This window comes from Aphanomyces astaci (genome assembly GCF_000520075.1).
Source record: "Aphanomyces astaci strain APO3 unplaced genomic scaffold supercont1.11, whole genome shotgun sequence".
Classification (NCBI taxonomy): Eukaryota; Oomycota; class Saprolegniomycetes; order Saprolegniales; family Verrucalvaceae; genus Aphanomyces; species Aphanomyces astaci.
In genome coordinates this window covers 1,013,863-1,034,024 of record NW_009798274.1, presented here as the reverse complement: position 1 = coordinate 1,034,024, position 20,162 = coordinate 1,013,863, and the positions used below count along the sequence as shown (strand labels likewise).

The 20,162-nt window shown below is 53.4% G+C and overlaps 7 protein-coding genes across 9 annotated transcripts; 4 read left to right on the top strand and 3 right to left on the bottom strand.

The window, feature by feature from the left end:
• The first annotated feature begins 1,567 nt into the window (after nucleotides 1-1,567).
• Nucleotides 1,568-4,958, top strand: H257_05996 (hypothetical protein). The gene is made up of 4 exons (XM_009831050.1): nucleotides 1,568-2,803; nucleotides 3,099-3,924; nucleotides 4,044-4,316; nucleotides 4,465-4,958. Exons 1-4 carry the CDS (start codon nucleotides 1,598-1,600, stop codon nucleotides 4,815-4,817), a joined length of 2,658 nt encoding a protein of 885 aa, XP_009829352.1. The 5' UTR covers nucleotides 1,568-1,597; the 3' UTR covers nucleotides 4,818-4,958.
• A 254-nt stretch (nucleotides 4,959-5,212) lies between these two features.
• Nucleotides 5,213-11,118, top strand: H257_05995 (hypothetical protein; the record flags this gene model as incomplete). Its single annotated transcript, XM_009831049.1, has 6 exons — nucleotides 5,213-8,320; nucleotides 8,406-9,383; nucleotides 9,485-9,558; nucleotides 9,668-9,899; nucleotides 10,008-10,456; nucleotides 10,539-11,118. 6 exons carry the CDS (start codon nucleotides 5,213-5,215, stop codon nucleotides 11,107-11,109), a joined length of 5,412 nt encoding a protein of 1,803 aa, XP_009829351.1. The 3' UTR covers nucleotides 11,110-11,118.
• H257_05994 (hypothetical protein) lies at nucleotides 11,103-13,995 on the bottom strand. 3 transcript variants are annotated; one of them, XM_009831048.1, is made up of 12 exons: nucleotides 13,909-13,995; nucleotides 13,779-13,859; nucleotides 13,638-13,721; nucleotides 13,456-13,585; nucleotides 13,324-13,405; nucleotides 13,159-13,255; nucleotides 12,660-12,756; nucleotides 12,489-12,575; nucleotides 12,226-12,425; nucleotides 11,948-12,180; nucleotides 11,567-11,649; nucleotides 11,103-11,462 (listed from the first exon to the last, which is right to left on the bottom strand). In XM_009831048.1, exons 1-10 carry the CDS (start codon nucleotides 13,972-13,974, stop codon nucleotides 12,034-12,036), a joined length of 1,071 nt encoding a protein of 356 aa, XP_009829350.1. In that variant the 5' UTR covers nucleotides 13,975-13,995; the 3' UTR covers nucleotides 11,103-11,462; nucleotides 11,567-11,649; nucleotides 11,948-12,033. The 3 variants fall into 3 exon arrangements, with proteins under 3 accessions (XP_009829350.1, XP_009829349.1, XP_009829348.1); XM_009831047.1 differs by having other exon boundaries at nucleotides 11,948-12,166; XM_009831046.1 differs by having other exon boundaries at nucleotides 11,948-12,166; nucleotides 12,226-12,575.
• A 132-nt stretch (nucleotides 13,996-14,127) lies between these two features.
• Nucleotides 14,128-15,917, top strand: H257_05993 (hypothetical protein). The gene is made up of 5 exons (XM_009831045.1): nucleotides 14,128-14,734; nucleotides 14,786-14,829; nucleotides 14,907-14,998; nucleotides 15,393-15,460; nucleotides 15,520-15,917. The coding sequence occupies exons 1-5, from the start codon at nucleotides 14,141-14,143 to the stop codon at nucleotides 15,847-15,849; spliced, it is 1,128 nt and encodes a 375-aa protein (XP_009829347.1). The 5' UTR covers nucleotides 14,128-14,140; the 3' UTR covers nucleotides 15,850-15,917.
• H257_05992 (hypothetical protein) lies at nucleotides 15,899-17,860 on the bottom strand. The gene is made up of 2 exons (XM_009831044.1): nucleotides 16,359-17,860; nucleotides 15,899-16,308 (listed from the first exon to the last, which is right to left on the bottom strand). The coding sequence occupies exons 1-2, from the start codon at nucleotides 17,793-17,795 to the stop codon at nucleotides 16,018-16,020; spliced, it is 1,728 nt and encodes a 575-aa protein (XP_009829346.1). The 5' UTR covers nucleotides 17,796-17,860; the 3' UTR covers nucleotides 15,899-16,017.
• Nucleotides 17,861-18,169: 309 nt separating this feature from the next.
• H257_05991 (hypothetical protein) lies at nucleotides 18,170-19,384 on the top strand (the record flags this gene model as incomplete). Its single annotated transcript, XM_009831043.1, has 1 exon — nucleotides 18,170-19,384. The coding sequence occupies one exon, from the start codon at nucleotides 18,170-18,172 to the stop codon at nucleotides 19,382-19,384; it is 1,215 nt and encodes a 404-aa protein (XP_009829345.1).
• Nucleotides 19,385-19,416: 32 nt separating this feature from the next.
• Nucleotides 19,417-20,151, bottom strand: H257_05990 (hypothetical protein; the record flags this gene model as incomplete). Its single annotated transcript, XM_009831042.1, has 1 exon — nucleotides 19,417-20,151. One exon carries the CDS (start codon nucleotides 20,149-20,151, stop codon nucleotides 19,417-19,419), a length of 735 nt encoding a protein of 244 aa, XP_009829344.1.
• Between the last annotated feature and the right edge of the window lie 11 nt (nucleotides 20,152-20,162).

The window sequence follows — 20,162 nt, the reverse complement described above, 5'->3', positions numbered from 1 at the left end:
TAATGTGAGCGTCGACCGAGGCATGGCCCATAGAGCCTGGCGTCATGCTGCTTTCGAGTGCCAAGTCAAGGTGCATATCGCGGCTAGTTCACCTACGTGTATATATGTAGAAGTCATATATTGAAGTGCATACCACATATCTCTTCTGCGCTTACATAGAGCCTCCATTCTATGATTCATCACGGCACTGGACTGCGTTTCTGTATTTCGCATCGTTTCTGTATTTCGCATAAGGCCGCTTGCTTTCACGTAAAAGACTTAATGTTGCTCAAACTCCTACCGGTACAGTTTGCTCACTCTTGTGTGGTCACTCATCGGTAATTTAACGTTGGCGTGCATTGCGAGCTTCACGGTAAATGTCCACGAGACTGTTGTCGAACGAGTTTTCAACATCCACCTTTTGTGTAAGTATGTCGCGAGTGTTGAGAGCATTCAGTTGTAGAGTCAGCCTCCAAATCGAGTTATCGTCCACAACAACCAACTGAGGAAGGAACGAGGATAAAGAGCAAGTAGAAATGCAAAGTGTGTCAAAACTGACATGTTTGGGATGTCAATCTGCCGCCCTATTGCAGGCTCTGTGCTTTCCTGCAATACTTGTTGACAATGAAGTTAACTTATCACAACACATCGAGCTCGATATACAACCGCTGTGACCACGAACACACCAAAAAGCTTGTGATTTCGCCATACTGTATTAAGGTCTGGACAGTGCGTCTATACAAATCTCAATTCGTAGCAAGCCGACCGTGACGTGGTTTGTATACAGTAGTTTGGTTTCACAATGTCAAATGCAAGGTGGACAGATTACTAGCGTAAAACTGCGCTGTGGATGTTGGAGTATATGTAAGCTTACTCTCTGCCAAACTAACAGGACTGTAAACCCAGGGTATTTACAGATCACACCACTAACACTAAATCCATACCGACCTGTCGTTTCAACGACATACATACCGGTATATATACTGTACCTTCACCACATCACGTTTCACTGAAACAAGTTCCATCAGTCGCATGGCATTTCTACCTCCAAATTGTCGTGGCTGGATGGAGTTTGATCACCTTTGTGGCTTTGCACATTATAGCCAATAGAAATGCTTAGCTTACAGCTTGACGTGCGTCGTGCAAATTCGATTTATATCACATCAAATTTAAATATCTTGATACAGTACAGTATTTGTATTTAGGGGTTCTTAATTTCTCGATGGAAGCAGAATTTGCCCGACGCTCGTTGTGCACGAAGCCTTATAACCGGATGCCGGTCGTGTAAAAACCGTATTATGGTTGTGAAATAACTACCTGTCGCAATACATATACACAATACGGTATGTTGGAGTGGATAATATTTTAATATGTTTAAAGGCCGTTCTTCGAATGACATTCCGAGACTGCAAACGCTATCCCCAACGCCCTTAGTAAACTATTGTTAAATGGTAACGTTAACATCATGGAGTTAGGTGCTGGAGTAATATTACTATTAATAGTAGTAACGTATAATATATTTTCCAACAGGGATATATTACTATATTAAAGGGGACCTGTCAAAATGAATATGACCATTGCGTGAAAAGGCGTGTGTCCAAAGATCGCTGAGCGAGGGATGCGTTGTGGGGCGTATCCATGGGCGTACATGATGTGGGCCTTCCACACGGCGTGTGGGACTGACATGGATCATTCTGTAGATGGATGGACCTCTGAGGTTCAGATTGATGCAAGTTTGGGTGCGGATATCGATGATAACGTGCCCTTGGAAGAATCCCTGGCACGTTGCAAGGCGCAGGGGTACACGCGAGGCAACTCGCACCTCGACTCATCGTTAGACCCAACCTTCGTGAAGCACTGCAACAAAATTCAGTACATGGAACTCATCCTCCATGCCCAAGAAGGAAGCAACCACAACGATCCACACACTCCATCTCCAACGTTCCCCGTTCGCATCTGGCCAAACGATGCTGCCACAGTCAACGACGACGCGAGTTTTCAAGACTTCTTCCAAAAGCACGTCCTCCACGCCGAGCCGGCGGAAGCATCCGACGTCCTTTCTCTCCCGCCCGCGTTTCTCGCAACGTGCTTCGATCCTGCCCTGGGGTCGTCGACGTTGAACATCCACTCGCCCCCATGCCAGGACCTCCTACCGTCCTTCCATGTTCCCACGTGTGTCGCTAACGACTACATGCAGCGAATCAACACATCTCACCCCATCACCCTTCCAACGCTGTTGCGCACCGAGAGCCCCGTCGCGACCCACTGCCGGTATGGGTTGAACATGGCGTTGGTGTCGGTCGAAGGAGCCGGCGGGCTGTCCGTGTCCGTGTCCACCCGCGCGCCGTCCGCCGACGAGTACATGCTGCCTCTTCGTCAAGACCCCGTCGACACCACTCCCGCTTCCCCTCCATCATCCCCATCATCTGCCCAGTCTTCGCTCGTCCTCGGGTACGGTCGCGTGCTGTTTATCCCGAACGGCCATGCCGCTACGTTTCAAGGCGCGGCACTCCGCTTTTGCTATACGGACGCGTCAAACTTCAACCGCATGAAGCAGCATTTGCGCGTCGAAGCGCTGCTCGACCCCGCCGTCCGCGCAAGGCTCGTGGCCTTCCAGGACACAACCTTCGACTCCTCCATGATCCGGCGGGTGTCGCGCGTCCACACGGCGTGGCCATCCTTCCGCCAGTGGCCTAAACCCCAACACCTGGCCAAAGAAAGCCGCCATGACGGGTCGACTTCGTCGCTGTCCCGCCGCGAACGGTACAAGCTGTGGCAAGATGACCGCAAGTGGGATACGCTCATCAAGGGCCTCACACTCCCGGTACGTCGTCCAGCCAGCAGTCCAGTGTGGGTATATGCGTTGTGTGATAGGATTCTGCTTGTTTGATGTACTGGACATGTGGATATACGTTTCGACATGTATGTACATGTACTTTGATTTTAGAATGTTGTAGTATCAACGTGATGGCTATGCTGGGCTGGACCTTGGCTGTTGTGTGCTATGTATATATCGTATTCAGTCTATTCAGTACTGTACTGTATAGTCTCCAGGTTTCATTTTTACAATACTGGTACTGTACTGTAAGCTGTAGACTCTCTTGTGTGTGTATATATAGGTTACACGGCCGCCGCTAGTACTGGACGCTGCCCAGGACATCCACCGCACAGCGATAACACTGACGTGGCAAGATGTGTTTCAAGCACGAAAGGGTGATATCACTCGATATGGGTACCAAGTGTCATGGGTACCGGACAAGTCATCCATCCAGTCTATGCCAGCGACCGCCGACATTGGGATCCAAAGGCGCAACTTGTCGTCGGCCGAGTTGGTGCGCAGCGCGCTCCCCACCACGGCGTTCGGCGATGCCTTTGACGGCAAAGCGATCCAGGGCACGATCACGGGCCTGCGACCTAACACGTCTTACACGTTTTCACTGCAGTTGTACGTTGGCGACGATATTGGGCTGCACAGCGAGCGGTCGGCGAGCATGCGTACGGCGTCGATGGGGGTGCCGAGTGTGGTCCGGGGTCAGCCGATTGTGCTGCAGAACACCCTCCTCGAAGCTCCGAGCTGTGTGTCGTTGTCGTGGCTGCCTCCAGAGGACGACGGGGGCTGCGACATTGTGGGGTACGTCGTCTCTGCCCGATACGACCCACGGCCAAAGACTGCTGCCGACTCGTCTGTGGATGATGCGATGACGTGGCACCCGTTCAACACCACGTCGCAGTTTGACGTTGTCCAATCGGTGGTCGTCTCGACACGGGAACTGACGCTAGATCCGACAAACGTGACAGGCGCCGTGTGCAACCTCCGCATGCGACAGACGTACCAGTTTCAAGTGGCCGCCATGAATGCGCTGGGCGTGGGGTCGTTCAGCATGTGGACGCCGCCGCTGCTGCCGTCGCAGGTATCAACTGCATCTACGTCCAAGGCCCGACAAGGTACCGAAGACGTCGTCGGTTACATGCACGTTGTGCAGCAACTACATGACGTTGCATTCAGGAAAGGATGTATAACAAACAGGTGCTAACTAACGAATCATGGGCGTGTGATGATGTAGATGTCGTGCGGGGGGTGGGGGCGCCGCATTTTCATCGCGTGTACGACCGCGAGCACCTCGACGACCTCGCGTCGGCTGGTGGTGACGATGTCGTAGGTCCCGTCATGCACCTCTCGGACACGCAGCAACTGCTGCAGCCGTACCAGTTGATAGCGCCTTCGCTATCCACGGCGGTCCTGCGATACGACGCAAACGGCAAACTCGTGTGGACGTCGTGGTTTGCACATGTGTGGCCAGGGCACTTTAGTCCCAAACTGTATTCGGTTGTAGCGGGTACGTCGTGGCCAAAAGTAGTTTTCGTTCGCGAGTCTTCACGTTGCCTTGATGTTTGCTGGTTTAGTGTATGTTCAGTGTCACACATACCACACATCTGCGAGAACGTTCGAAATGTAAACGTGGTACTTTGTATGGGTACATCTAGAACTGGTGGTAGCGAATCCCATATTGGCCGACAAACCGCTGGAAAACAATGTACGGGATCGACTGGTCGTGGTGCGTCGAGGCAAATTGCCCCTCTTCAACAAAGTGTACCATGCTCAAGCGGCGGGCGCGCTGGGGGTGATCATTCTGGACGAAATCTGCGACGACTTTGACCACCATTGCAGTGCCGGGAGTAACCTCGCCTTTGGCGAAGGCTTTGGAGCCCAGGACGATGCAGCCGTGTGGGCCGCCATTCGCATTCCGCATGTGCTGCTGCGACGCGGAGATGCCGCCGACCTCGTCGCACGCCTTCCAGTAGCCTCCCAATCGCTGTTAACCGACGAATCCATTTAGAACGACCTGTCGTTAGCCATCACGAAGGACATCATATGTGTGTCCCTTTGCACGGCCAATGTATCCACAGAATAACATATTAGCAACGAACTTGTCCTAGGCATTTTGCCGGAATAGATTGAAAAAAGTGTCATGAATTACAAGACTGCAACTTGGTGCACTTGTGGAATTGGACGGGAGGTGCTTCTATAGTATTGTCGTGCAAAGCGATAGTAATAGGTTAGCTAGCTGTTGAGGTACTAGTATTGGGGAGCAACTCTCACCCAGCTAGCGACGCAATGTAGGGCAACAACAGCACAATCATCTGCCTTGACTTTTGTCGTCAAGCTCCAGTAACTACTTTGGGTTGTCAATGTGAAACCACCTGTCGACGGTTTCATCCTGAAACGGCAATCATGTCAGCACTAAGTTTGCGAAACGAACGACCAGACGACGTGTCACGCCGCGCCAGGTGGCCTTGGCAAGTACACAAGATGAACTTGGATTTGTTGTGGGAGCACGAGAAGCGACGCGTGGCGGACGGAGGGGGGGCGTTGATGTCGTCTATGGCGTCTGTGACAGACTCGGACGTCGGTGACATTGAACTCACCAAGAAGACCAAACCGACGCTATTGAAGTTTAAAAAGCTCGGCCCAGCGGGCGCTCAGACCAGCTTCCTCGACAGTAATCAATGCATTCCACACTTGTGTACCGACGACACGATCTTTGAACGAAGCGGATACGCCCTCGACTACGAAGGGCATATGAACAAACGGCTCAACCAACCGCCGCCCAGCTACCACACCACCACATCGCCATCCGCGGGCGGCGTTCCGACGTCCATCAATTCCCACACAAGTAGCCATGCGACGCACCAGAGTAGTACCGACGAGTCCAACAAAAAGCGCGCGATAGACGCCTCCAAGAGGAAACCATCGACGCCACTCAAAGCCGTCTCCGTCATCGCGGCAACAGCCACGACGACTGCTCCAACTGGCGCATCTTCACCGCTCCCGGCTCGGCACGACAAACTCTCGCTCAACTCACTCCTCAAAACCGCCCACACGACGGCGCAGCAACCTACGCACCAGCGCACCGAGGTGGATCCGACATCCAATGCTCCTCCCAAGGCGTCGGCAGAGCGCACGATCCAGCGGTACGTGGGGGATTACTTTTCTACCCGCGGTGAATACGTCGATGGAATGCTGTACATGTCCCGCATGAAAAAGAGTCATGTGATTCTGTACGGCTCGACCCCTTTGTCATCATCCCATGTCGGAGCCTCTTTGTCCGCTGCCGGGCCCCCAGTCCAAGCGCTGGATGGTGTCAAGTTGAAGGAAACCCTCGCGTCAGCAGCCTTGGCGACCGACAAGGCCGATGGCAACAACGATAACGACGTACCTGCCTTGTCGTCCCCTGTCTCGACCACCGTCGGGGGCGCGTCCGTGAAATCCACACAAGCCCAACGGTGCGCGTCCACGCTGGCCAACTGGAGCTCCAACCCGGCGAACGCAAGGGTGATGGTCCAGGAGGGGGTCGTGCAGGCCGTGATGGTACTGAGCCGAAACGACGACGTGGCCACGCGCATCCACTGTGTCACGACGTTCATGAACCTGTCCAACGTGTCCGAGCTGCGACAGGGGATCATCCAGCTCGGCGCCGTCAAGACCCTCGTCGCAGTCTTGAGCGGGTGTGACGACCGCACGCTACAGACCGCGTGCGCGCTGACGCTGTGCAACTTGTGCTGCCTGGCGGGGGAAGAGGTGACTCTGGTCGCAGACAGCGCCGTCGGAGCGCTCATGGCGCTGATGAATGACGCGCCGGGCGTGGCCGCGATTTCGGAGCGCGCACTTTTCAACTTGACATGCGTGGCCGAGCCGTACGCGCAGATTGACGTCGTGGTTAAAGCGCTCGTGTCCCTCGCGTCGTCGTCGTCCATGATGATGGCCTCGGGGGGCGGTGGCAGTACGAGTGGAGCCATGTCCGGCATGGGCAACGCCGTGGTGCGGGAACGAACGCTGCACATGTGCGCGATGGCGTTCGTGAACTTGAGCAACATGAAGCGCGTCCGGTCGAGGTTGATGGAGGAGGGCATTGTGCCGGCCATCTCGGCGCTGCTGCGGTCGCATAGCTTGGATGTCAAACACTGGGCCGCGTACGTGCTGTGCAACATCGCGTCGATGCGGTCCTGTCGGGTTGAGCTGGTCACGAAAGGCGCGCTCAACATTCTCGTGGCTCTCGCGCCGCACCCGACGCTGCCCCCCAAGACGCTCCACGTCATCGGGACGATCCTTTGCCACTTAAGCAAAGAGCCGTCGATCCGGCATCGGCTGGTCGTGGAGGGGTTACTGTCCGTCGTGGCGGCGATCGGGCAGGCCCAGGGCGTCGGATCGACGCTGGTGCTGATTGCGTCCGACGACATCCGGCGAGTGTGTGCAACTGCGATCCACAACTGCTCGTGCAGCGACGACACCCGCGTCAAGCTCGTTGAGCGGGACGGCGTGGCAGTTCTCACGGCGCTGTCGGCGGGCTGCGGATCCCCCGACGTTCGGCGGATGTGCACGTTGGCGCTGTGCAACTTTCTCATGGTGAAACAAGCGGCGATGGAAGTCGTGGGGTGCGGCGCCGTGACGTCGCTCTTGGACCTGGCCATGCAACCGGACACCCCCCTCAACAGCCAACTGCTGTACGCGACGGCGTTCTACAACCTGTGCCACAACCCGATCTCCCGAGACTCGATCGGCACCACAGGGGGCGTCGCTGCCCTCGCCGCGCTCTGCACAGCCAACCTCCCGCCTCCGTCCCCGACGTCATCCCTCGCGGTCGGCGTGCTCACGCTATGTGCCGCGTCGCTGTGCTACCTCGCCGCCGATGACAGCACGAGGCTGTACGTGGCGACCGCCGACGTCGTGCACGTCGTCACGCGCATGTTGCAAACGTCCGCTTCGCAAGCCGCCGCGTGCGTCCCCATCCAGCGCTTCGGTGTGGCCTGCCTCAGCATGCTGTCTCAAGACCAACTGTGTGCCACGTGGATCCTCGACGAATGCGGCATCGACGCCATCCTCGCAGCCTGCGCCAACAGCCGCGACGTGGAGACCAAGGCATGCTGTTGCGACCTCTTGGCGTCGCTGAGCTACCACACCCACTGTCGACAAAAACTGGTTAGCATTGGTGTGCTTCCGTCGTTGACAAAGCTGGCCAAGCTGCGGGATCCTGACATCCAACGCCGCTGTGCCACGGCGATTGGAAACCTCGCGAGCGAAGCGTCCGTGCACGACGCACTCCTTGCCGCCAACATTGTGCACGTTCTGTCCATTTTAAGCAATTCGTACAGCGAGGAGAGTCAAAGCGATTGTGCAAAGGCGCTGTGCAGCTTGTCGACAACCCCAGGCTTTGAAACCAAACTCGTGGCGGAAGGGGCTGTGGGCGTGCTGCTCATGATCTGCGCTGTACGCTCCGGGAGCTTGGCTACCAAAGAAACATGTGCTCGCGCCTTGGGCAACCTCCTCACCTCGTCAACAATGGTATGTAGCTCGTTATAGTCGAGTCCTTGAACGATTGCGTTGGCTCTGCGCTGTTCCTGTTTCTAACGTCACAGTCATTCATTAGGACGCAATGTTGCACGAAGGTCTGGCAAAGCTCCTTCCATCCCTTGCCAAGGGGGGAGACGGCCCCGCCTCCCCCGTTCCAGCCACCATCTTTGCCAAGCTCCTCCGACATCCCCACGCGCGCCTCGCCATCTGTTCCGAGTCCCAAGCGTTGCGTACCCTCTTTGCATACATGTCCCGAGACGGGCACGACGCCGCCACCATCGACCTCCTCAGCTCCATCGTGTGCGACCTTCTAGTGCATGCCAACACGCGACACAAAGCAGTCGAAGATGGTCTCGTCGCCGCCGTGGTGGACCTCGCCCGGCGAACCCAGTGGTCGAACGCTCGACTGGTGGCCGCGCTGCTGCTCCTCGCCGCCTCTGACGACACGCGCATGGATGCAGTCCAAGACGACAGCGTCCACATGCTCCTTGCGTACCTCGAGCCATCGTCTGGCCATGACGTGGCGAGCCCTGTGACGTGGACGGTCGTCACGGCGCTATGCCATTTGGGGTGGCACGACGTCACCCGCAGTCACTTGCACGACCCCCGTGTCGTGGTCGCGCTGGTGACCCTCGTATTGCCGCGCCTGCTCACCCTTCTCCAAGACCCCTCCGCCGCCTCAACCACCCCCGCCTCCACCGTCTTGGACGCGACGCTGCTCACGCTTGCGTCGCTGTCGTTCCGGCCAGACCACGCCAACACGATGCTACAGCATGGGATCTGTCTGGCCCTTGTAGGAGTCGCCACGCTCCCGGCACTTCCCCCGCTGCACCGCCGTCTGGTGTGTCTCCTTCTGCGGCAAGTGAGTCACGCCGACTCGTTCCACGCCCTCCTCCACGTCCGCGACTCGAGGCAGCCCGTCCTCGCCCTCGTGTGCACACTGTGCTTGCATCCGTCGTCCGGTTTCTTGGACGACGTCGCCGCGTTGGATTGTGCGGATGCGTTGTGCAGCATTGCTGCCGCCGACGGTCTTGCCCCCAAGCTCGTGGTTGAGGTAACTACCACAACTTTATGAATGTCTTCTTTTTTTGTTATGCTCATTGTTTTCGTATGGTTGACATCTATTTCCTGCGACATTGTTGAACGTACTAGTAGGATTTCGTCGGGTCAATCGACGCCCTGCTCCACCTGTCGCCGTCGCCCGACATCCAGTGGCGCTGCACCGCGGCGTACGTACTTTTAAAGTGATGTTACTGCGCCTATTTCTGCGACATCGTTTTTGGGTGTTGATGCTCATCAACCACATCGACCCAACTAACAATTTAACTCTCCCCGTAGCCTGTACATGTTGTCCAACGAGCCGTCGTGTCGAAAGGCCATGGTAGACCTCCACTGTACCAATACTCTCGTCCGCGTGGCGCGCTCCAGTGCCGCCAACCACCCCACGTTGCAAATGTGCACTTTGACGTTGATGCATTTGTCTGTCGACGCTGGCAACGCCGCCGCCCAAATGGTCGCAGAGGACGCCGTGTCGGCGTTGTTGCACCTGTCGACGTTCGACAGCGACGTGGTAAGAGTTCGCATTGTCGTCATAGTCGAACGACGACATGACGATCTTGGCGTTTGTTCGTCAAGGATGTAGCATCCATCGTGCAATATCCAACTCACGCCATGGTAGACGCGGGATGCGTGCTCGCTGGCCCTTGCCAACCTCTCGCACGAGTCCCCGCCCGTGCCATCGGGATCTGTTTTGGCGCTAATCCATCTGAGCATGCATGGAAAGTCCACAACGTCGTCGAGTCCGACAAGTGGAGGAGGTGTGGCGCACCCTCCGCACATCACGACCCCCCACCACGAGTCGAACGCGGCACCGCCAGTCTACACGTACGACGAGGTGGACTATGCGACGATGATGGCAGCCAAGTACATGGCTGACGTGGCGGACCGGCAGCCCCCGATTCCCCACCTGCCCACGATCACCGTCGATCCGGAAAGCCTGCATGCATCTATGGACAACCCAGGTGGCGGTAGCTCCAACGTGACCAGTTCCAGTGCCCACGACCACGACGAACTGTCGACGGCGCAGCAGCTCGTGTTTCAGAAGATCGAGCCTACTGACCCCACCCAGTGAGTTGAGTTCCCCCCCTTGGTCTTCCTTCTACCCAATGACATGGGCTAACACAAGAATATGCGTGTGTGTCTATTATAGTCTTGGCGGCGGCGGGCTCGACGGTGGCGGCGCTGGTCTCTTGGACGACCTGCAGGAAGAGCACGAAGCCAACTGCGACGACATGGCGTCACCCGCGTCCCCCGAGCCGAAGCACGGGGACGGGAACAGCGACGGGGTGGGCAGCCACGGACGCGCCGGCAGCTGCAGCAGCAGCACCACCTCCAGCCACGACAAGTCGTCGAGGCAGCTGCTCAATCACAGGCGCACGACCAAGGGACTGCTCAAGAAACGATCGAACATCGCCATGCTGGTGGTCAACGCGCCGGGCAGTTTTCGCGCGAAAAAGTCATCCGACTCGGAAATCTATCGCCTGAAGAAGCGCCCGTCCAAAGTCGTCGGACTCAGCGCTACTAATGTTCCATGTAGTAGTAGTACTAGTAGTCTTAGTAGTAGTAGTACTAGCCATGGTGGGCTAGCTCCGTCGTCGTCGTCCCGCGTCCACACAGCCGCCAAGAAAGGCGTGCAACCGCTGCCGCCAGATGTCCAAGACGTTGTGCAGAACGCAGACGATTTGCGACAGCAAGCGCGTAAAATGGGCTTGTGGAGCTAACAACTGCTAACACGCTATGTCGTGTACTTTGTACCCCTTCTGTGGGATTTAACTCGTACTAGTTCCAACTCGTAGTACATACTACTACTGTACCAACCCATTACCCACCCTTGGGGTGCCGATGGGAGTGTCCAGGGCGGTGTGCCATCGCATTCACAAGCAGGGTGCTGTGCACGGCATGCATCTTTCGCTCCAGCGCGTCCATCGAGGCCGCCGTGTGCGCGGCGGTCGGCGCCGACAGCAGCGCCGTCGTGCGGAACTTGACGGCCGCGGTCTTGCGGTCCAGCACATGCATCGCGGATTGGTTCAAATGGGCGAGGGCGTGGCGACTGGCTTGGAATGTCACTGTGGACCTGCATGCATTGTCATGGTCAGCATGCATTATATTTCGGTCACTGGACAGGTCGATCATGTGACGACCAGGGACGACAAAATCGGGTCACTGGAACCCACGTACCAAAAGAGATGCGTTTTCGCGTGTCGGAGGGCCGTTCTTGTCGTCGCGTGTCGAGTCAAGAGCACGACATACTGACCAAACCGCTGAAACGTATCGATTAGAAAACCATAGACAAAGAACGAGTCATTTACCCCATTTTACGCTGCATGAATACTCAAAACAGCTGGTAGAATAAATACTTTTTCAATGGCATCATATATATATATATATATATACAATTCAATGGCACCATGTATTATATATATATATATATATATATATATAGAATACACATTAATGACATCATGTATTTAGAAATCCAAAACGATACAGCACCTTTACGTTTACAATATATACAATTCAATGGCATCATATATATATATACTAGTAATATATACTGACCTCGAGGACGTGGATGGCGGCAACTTGGTGGTCGGTTTGAACGTGGCGGGCGACAAGGATGTCGACGACGGCGGCTTCGGCGTCGGTCACGCGCAGCGATTGGATGAGGACGGACGTGATGAGGGCGCTAATGATGGCACCGCCGACGATGCCACCCATAGCCACAACCACTTGGCCTTGGAACGACTTGGGGGGGATGCTGCCCAGGCCCGCTGTCGACTAGTAGTCCATATCTAGTACTACTACTACTAGTAGTCGTCAATAGTACTACTACATACCATCGTGAGCACGAGCAGCCACAGCGCTTCAACGGTCGAGTCGAGGTCGACGTTGATTGCGTGTTCGATAAATTCGACCAAAACACTCGTAAACATCCACGTTGTCGCAAAGGCCACGGCGGCAAACCGCACTGGATGCTTGCGGAACATGTACTTGACGGTAAACGCCAGCGATTGGGTTTGAACATGCCACTCCGTGCCTGAAACAACGAGGGCATATATATGTATGAGCGTATCGATTTTTGATGTTGAGGACGACCGACCGAGCCATTCGATGTCGACAGATTCAAAGCCCAGACGGTGTCGCAGCCATCGAAACAGCATGTACAGTCGGACAAACACGACCACATCTGCCATCAACCACACAACACATGAGAGAGATTTCTCGTATTGAATCCACAAATATATGCAAATGAGAACATATAAATGAATACCGAGTTGAGAGCTGGGCCAGGGAAGGTCCTTGTAGCAAAACGAACCCGCCAACCGGTGCGACTCGTCAGGACATGATTGCAATCCTGTTGTAGTGTTCTACGGCAAATAGATAATCAGTGAAAAAATTTGACCCATGTAGTCGTTTGAATATTTTTTAAAAAATATTTAAAATTAATATATATATTATATTAGTTATAAATATTTTTTAATATAACATTTTTTAAAAATATTTAAAATTAATACATATATATTATATTAGTTTTAAATATTTTTTAATATATATACTACGTAGTTATATCGGCGTCGTTGTTGAAATATTTAAAAAAAAATCTTAAATATTTTTAATAATAACAATAATAATACACACTAGTATCAAATAATATAATATATTTAATCAAAACGATCTAAAGAATAGGACTATTTTATCGAACAAGTCGGAACGAGATATGTTCAAAGTTGATCTCAAATGTCCCCATGCTCATGGCATCACTCACGTACGAGAATGGACGCCGACATGAAGCGCGTGTCCATGAACGGATGGTTCCAGCCCGGTGGAACATGCACCGACACGAGCGCGACTTCAAACAGAATTTTCCTACGCACAAGAGTCAGGAGATGCTGTTGATGTATGTATGTATGATTGGAAGGGGTTGGTGAATGTACATGAGCAGGCCAGCGGATGGGTGGTAGTATTTGGTGTGGGGAGGCAGTCGAAAGGTGACGATGCGAAGTTTGCACACGGTGTCTAGTCATCATGACGGTCAAGTTGATGGGAAGCTCAGGCATGGAACGCACCGGCACGGAACAGGATCAGCCCGATCAAGAACAACGTGGTGGCGGAGACGATGGTTCGAAAGACAAGCACGACCGTGTCGAAGCGTAGACTCGAGACATCCACAACATGGGTGGAGGACACGATTTCGAACTAGACCAGTAACATCATGGACCAAAGCCGCGAGAATGACGAACATGACTACCTGCATGACGAGAATCGTTGCGAACACGCTGACCAGGGACAAGAGCGTCATGCATTGCTCGATCCGATACCGACGCACGCGAAGCTGCAATGGGACACGATCAGCATGATGGGGATCGTACTACAGGCGACAAGTACTTACCACACGGGCGCATTTCATTTTGGCCATTTGAGATGTCGCCGCTTGCCATACTGGATCCATGGACGCCGAGCGGTTCAGAAGCTGCCGGAAGGGTAAGCCACCATCATCTTCTTCGCTTTATTGCATGTACCTGCTTCTCGTAGACTTCGCTCTTCTTGGGGGAACGCGGGCGATCCATTCCGTCATGCGTCGCCATGACCGCGCACAAGCCCACGACAATGGAACAATCCAAAACATCCGGATAGCATGCCGGATAATAAATGAACAAACTATGTTCAAATTATCCGGATATACACCGGATACCAAACAACCAATGAAACGTCGTGATTCCCAACATCGACAATTGGGTGGAGAAACAAAGGATGCTACGGAATTGCGCGCGCATCATCCCGGGGTCGGCGGCGAGTCGATGCTTTGCGACGTCGTCCAAACTCACCAACATGAAGTCCATCAATCTCAAGTTGATCATGTCGACCTTCCTCCTGCGTGTCCACCCTGACGTAATGCAAGTGGATCGGAACAGCATGAAGGAGGTTGATCAATCGATCAAGGACCACAACGAAAACGCGATGAAGACACTGAATGCGTACTTGGACATTGCCTCAGCCGGCTGTAATGGTGAATTGAAGGCTGATGACCTCAGCACGCGCGAGTTTCCCCTCGAATTCTTCATCCCCACGACCAAGAAAGTCCAACGCAGCCTACGCAAGATCAAGACCGCCGGCGACGCCGAGGTCATTCACATCAAAGGCAACATGTACACGCGAATCTCACACTTTGTGAAACTCTCCGACAAGTTGGTCGAGGCGTCCCATCACGCGTTGATGCATCGTCGGACGGTCAACGTGGCTGCCGTCCATTGGCGAAAGGACACGAATGCGGTGTTGCGCGACTTGTTCCGACAAGCCGACCTTCCCGTATTGTCTGCGCATCCCAACGGCGAACTCATACCATGGGTACATATATACATACACGTCCATTGACCTCTCATATGTGCACGCTGGTAGGATGAAGAGACGATCCGGGAAGCCGATGCCGAGGCTGTGTTCGAGTACGTATGTATATTCCAAACAATTTTCAAAAAATAAAATATTTCTTGAATATTTTTTTCATGGATTATACGTGTAGATCCAATGAAACATTTGAAAAAAAGTTTCGCGCCATGCTCGTTCGCGAACGGGACGTCGTGTTCAAGTACACCACTGGCTTTGAAGAACACGGTACACAAGTCATCTTATTGTCCTTCTTTTCCCCAAAATGTGGTTGACTATTGTGCGGATTCTTTGCCAAATCTATCATCGATCGATTCTTTGTCCTGACTTTTGTATATAAAGATCGTCCAGGATCACACTAATATCAGTCACACATACTAATTCGATGTTGAGTTGGTCGAAGAGTGGATTCGATTGGCTACTTGATTCTTGATCTGGGTTTTGATTGGTCGTATATATCGATTGTCTGCCGATTTGGTGATTCTGCTCAATCGATTGAGCACCAACCAAACACTCCAATCGACTTGACAATACATAGACCCGCTTATGAAGTACAGATCATTGAAACAAACTGTTGTTCATGTTATCCGGATCACAAATGGAATCATGTCGACTTGTGTAGTGGAAAACCACCAAGTGCTGCTCTCACTCGTGCGCCGAATCCACGCCGATGCATTAGCTGCGGACGAAGTATGGAGTTTATAAGCTAGTTCGTGTGCAACTTTACGCTTGTCTCACGGTGCATGTAGCAACAACCTGCGTTCAACTGGATGGGCGAGACCTTGCTCCGCAATTTCATGGACCTTCGCCTTGCCAACCCCGTATGGAATCGTGTGGTGCTCATCCTCTCGGACGGTGAAAACACCCTGGAAGTCTTGCGCGACGAAGCCGACCCGTGCCAAATCGCGTTTGTGGTCGGGTTCACACACGACGTCGATCGATTAGTCGACTTTATGTGTGCAGAAGTTGCACAGTTGGAAGCCGCGTTGGACGCTGCGTATGCTCCTGGCAAAACGGCACAGCGTCACAGGTCATCGCACAAAAGACGGATTCAAGCAGCCCCAAAACGGTTATATTGACCCTGTTTGCTTGATATAATGTATATTGGAAATAGTGTCGAAACGATATATATATATATATATATATATATATGCTGGAGCGAAGTGTTGCATGTAAATCAGGTGCCTACCTATCTCCACCTTTGTGTCGTTGGTGAAGATAGTACTGAATTCTTCGTGGTTGGCATGTTATTTACTTTCTGCGACCATCGGACTACGATTCCCACCAGTGTCCATGTTGCCAAGGGCAGACGCCGACGACATTGCCGTGTTGTCCACTTCGTAGTTCATAAAGTGCTGGTTGCTCCGAAACTCCAAGTACAACGTGAAGAGCACGTGCAGCGACTCGTACACGTTCTTGTACACGGGGATATCGAGAATCGCACAAATCACCCGCGTGTACTGGTCAACGGTCACGTCCAAGTCGGCGTGGGGCAGCTGCGTTTTGGCCAGCAGCTCTTCAAACTCGTCTGGCCACACCTGTCCTCCATGCTCATCTTTCATCTTTTTCAAAGTACAAATGTACGTACCTGCATGAGGGTCTCAATATCTGGCATGGTCTTGGTGTAATGCACTTGGGGCGGCGGCTTGGTGCGATGCAAATCCGCGATGCTTTTGATCCACCGGTCGATCTCCTTGACGTTCTTCTCTGCGTGCTCTATGGACCGCACGACAATATCGCCGTGCTTCTTCTTGGACGTGGCGCGCAGCTGCAGGTCCAGCACCGTCGCGTCGCTCTGCGCGATCGTCGGTTCGTCGAGCACCTTGAGCCCCAGCTGGTCCGCTTCGTTGTCTGGCCGCGGGATCTTCAAGAACGTGTCCATGTCCCCGATGGCCGGGATGTACTCGGGCACAAAGCACTTGAGCCGCGTCTCGAGCTCGATGTCTTGGCTCTTGAACCGACCGATGTACTGGAACAGCTCTCGGATGTCCTGCGTGACCTTTAAATGCGCAAAGTCGCTCTCTTTGTACGCGCCGGGAACGACGCCCATGCCGCTGCCGCCGATCGCCGCTCCTCCGCCGGCGGATCCGCTTGACGCGGCAGCGTTCCCGCCGCCACCGGTCGCCTCGTCGTCGTCGTCGTCTTCGTCGTCTTCGTCCTCGTCGTCTTCGTCGTCCTCGTCGTCGTCTTCGGATCCTTCGGATGAGCTTTCGTGGTTCTTCTTCTTCTTCTTGGATGACGATGACGATGCTGAAGCAGATTTAGAGTCCTTGGACGAAGGTTGAGATTTGGATGATGCCGCTGAAGGGTTTGCAGGTTTCACGTCCTTGGGGGGTTTCTCGTCCACGGCCGCCACCGCCGCCTTGTCCGTCGCAGCCTTGGGCATTGTCTGCAACGTCTGGTTCATGCTCAATCGCTTCTCCGGCTTGGGCTTCTCGGGAGATGGCGCGCCGGACGTGTCGACACTCGCCTCGGAATCGCTCAAATCGACTTCTTCGTCGAACGGCTTGTTCTTGACTTCGCCTTTTTCAGGCGGCGCGTTTGTCGATTTCTTGGGAGCGGCCGCTGTCGATGTAGACGCCGCCGCCGCACCCTTTTCAACCAATGGTTTCTTCTCCTCGACCTTGTCCAACTCCTTGGCCTCCTTCTTGGGCGCGGCGTCCTTGGTAGGCAGCTCCAAGTCGTTCACGCTTCCGGACAACTCGAGCGCCTCGTCGAATGGCTGGTTCTTCAACGTCTTTCCGCTCTCTTTCTTGGGGGACTGTGCGTCTGTGATGCTCTCACTGTCGCTCACATCCACCGCGGCGTCGAACGGCTGGTTTTGGAGCGGGCGTTCTTTCACGTCGTCGACGGCCTTGTCTTTGAACGACGGCTGCTTCTTGTCGGCTTTGGGCGGCTTCGCAGCCTCGTCTTCTTCTTCCTCCTCCTCCTCTTCCTCTTCTTCTTCGCCACTACCAGATTCGCTCCCGGATACTTCCTCCTCTTCACTTCCTGATAGCTCTTCGTCGTCCGACTTGCCAGGCATGATGCGCTTAATCGCGACTGCTTGCGCTTTCGTTTTATTCTGGCGCCCCTTCGTTCAGGATACACAAGTATATTTTAAATTCCAAGAAAGTTTTTGTACTTCGCTTCCTTACAATAAATAATCAAGGTATTTCAGAGCAACAGACCAAAAGTCGAAAAATGGGATAAACCTGCTTTTTAAAATAGTTAATCCCACAAGCAATAATCTTAGGGCTCCTCTGGATGCCACCTCATAAAAATATGCTATAATTCGAAATAGAATAAAAACATTTTCGTACCAAATTTCAATAAAAATATCCGATCAAAATATTGTCGCTTGTCTGGATGGCAGTTTCACACCATCATATCGGACGAATTTCAAAACCACTCCCAACGATGAAGCAGGTGGCCTGCTTGCTGATCCTCCGACGTCGAGCTCAGCGTCGACGACAGCTTGCCATGCTCGCGTACATGGCGTACCACTACGCAGCATACCTACTCAAGAGCCCCAAACGAGTCTCTGCCCTGACCGGAGCTATGTGGGTCGAAGAAATGCTCGTCGGAAACGCGGACGCATTCATCGAGATGTTTCGAATGCCGCGGCCATCGTTCATCGCGCTACTTGAAGAACTCATGCGAAACGGAGATCTCAAAGCCACCCGTGCTGTGACCTGCCAAGAACAGCTTTGCTTGTTTCTCTACTTCGTCGGACACAAGCCGTCAAACACCAACATGCAACAGCGATTTCAGCACTCTGGTGAAACCATTTCAAGACATCTCCGTCGGGTTGTTGCGTCTTTGCTGGCCATTGCCCCACGTCACATTTTCCTCCCACCAAGCAACGGACCAACACCAGTTCAAATCGCTACCAACAGTAAGTTGTCTCCATACTTCGACGACTGTCGAATGGCGATCGATGGGACACATGTTCCGGTGTGGGTCAAGGCAGGCGAATCCGCTCCATACCACGGAAGAAAAGGAGTGACGATGAACGTGCTTGCTGCATGCGACTTCGACTTGCACTTTACCTATGTCCTTGCCGGATGGGAAGGTTCAGCTGGTGACGGAAGGGTGTACACCGATGCACTCTTACGAGGGCTAGTACTGTCGCCAACGAAGTTTGATATTCTCGACGCTGGATTTGCGCTGACCAAGAAATGCCTCACGCCGTATCGATCAACACGGTACCACTTGAAGGAGTACGGACAAGGAAGATTGAAGCCCCAAACCAAGGAAGAACTTTTTAACCTACGCCACGCCCAACTCCGCAACTGCATCGAACGGATTTTTGGCATCCTGAAGATGCGATTTCCCGTTTTGAGCTGTGGTGTCCGCTACGACTACTCGTTTCAAGTCAGTTTGGTGATGGCGTTGTGTGTCGTGCACAACTTCATTCGTCGATGGGGTGTGCGACAGGATCGCTTTGAACAAGATGCTGACATCCTGCGGCGTCAACAACAGCAGGAAGCGGTGTCAGACCAAAACGATCCCGCAGATCATGTTGAAGACGCCGACAGTGATGAAGCAAAATTGTGGCGAGACTCAATTGCTGGTACAATGTGGGTGAATTACCAGAACCTTCTCAATGAGCGACGCCGGCGACTAAGCTGAATTGAAAATGCATTACCATAGACGTCATTAAACTAATCAATCTGAGATATTTGGCGTCGAATCCAAGCTTCACGCACAGGGCCATTCATGTGGAGGAACATAAGCGCTTTTGTCTCATTCTCCATGACTTCGAATGCCTTGACCAACTCATCAACGCTGAGCATGTCTTCAAAGTCCGCCTGAAGCACTTCAATTGCTCTTGCACAATGCGGTACGTTGGATGCTTGTACCGGTGGGCCGAGTGCACGTGCGAGTAGTTCCATCTCCTTGGCGTTTTGGTCGGCAATAGCACGAAAGTCTTGAGATAACTGCGATGCCATTGTTGAACGACGGCGCTTTGACGGCACAGAATCTTCGTCATTGGCACTAATGCGACTTCGCGTGGCATTTTCGAGTGAATCATCCCTTGCACCATCCCTTGCGTCGTCCCTTGAGTCGTCCCTTTGGCGTTGTGAAGCGTCTTCATCACTTGGGCTTCGACGCCATCCTTCGGGCGCGTATTGCAGCTCGCTGTCGCCACCAGTCGACAACTCATGTTCTGAGCGTGCGTCGTCGTCGTCATCCAGAAAAGCTTGCGGTTCTTCGGCTGTGGATGCGAGAACATTCCGTCCTCGAGCAAGCGTTGATCCGAAGAGTCTTTCGCAGAGGTAAAACTGGGGAAATCGCTTGTTCTTCCAGCTGCCCCAAGACTTTGGTTTGCCTTGCATGAACTCTTCCCATGTTGTTGATTGACACTCAACGCGGCAGGTATCGGCTTCCCACCCCATTCCGCTCGAAT

Excerpts from the sequence above, each read along its gene's own strand:
- H257_05993 (XM_009831045.1), top strand. The coding sequence starts at position 14,141 with ATGCTACGGAATTGCGCGCGCATCATCCCGGGGTCGGCGGCGAGTCGA. Across the intron at positions 14,735-14,785 it reads ACGGCGAACTCATACCATGG|GATGAAGAGACGATCCGGGA; the intron begins GTACATATATAC and ends GCACGCTGGTAG. Across the intron at positions 14,830-14,906 it reads GATGCCGAGGCTGTGTTCGA|ATCCAATGAAACATTTGAAA; the intron begins GTACGTATGTAT and ends TTATACGTGTAG.
- H257_05992 (XM_009831044.1), bottom strand. The coding sequence starts at position 17,795 with ATGCCTGGCAAGTCGGACGACGAAGAGCTATCAGGAAGTGAAGAGGAG. Across the intron at positions 16,309-16,358 it reads ATATTGAGACCCTCATGCAG|GTGTGGCCAGACGAGTTTGA; the intron begins GTACGTACATTT and ends CATGGAGGACAG.
- H257_05996 (XM_009831050.1), top strand. The coding sequence starts at position 1,598 with ATGCGTTGTGGGGCGTATCCATGGGCGTACATGATGTGGGCCTTCCAC. Across the intron at positions 2,804-3,098 it reads TCAAGGGCCTCACACTCCCG|GTTACACGGCCGCCGCTAGT; the intron begins GTACGTCGTCCA and ends GTGTATATATAG. Across the intron at positions 3,925-4,043 it reads TACGTCCAAGGCCCGACAAG|ATGTCGTGCGGGGGGTGGGG; the intron begins GTACCGAAGACG and ends GTGATGATGTAG.
- H257_05994 (XM_009831046.1), bottom strand. The coding sequence starts at position 13,974 with ATGGCGACGCATGACGGAATGGATCGCCCGCGTTCCCCCAAGAAGAGC. Across the intron at positions 13,860-13,908 it reads GCGAAGTCTACGAGAAGCAG|CTTCTGAACCGCTCGGCGTC; the intron begins GTACATGCAATA and ends CCCTTCCGGCAG. Across the intron at positions 12,757-13,158 it reads TCATGTCGGCGTCCATTCTC|AACACTACAACAGGATTGCA; the intron begins GTACGTGAGTGA and ends TATTTGCCGTAG.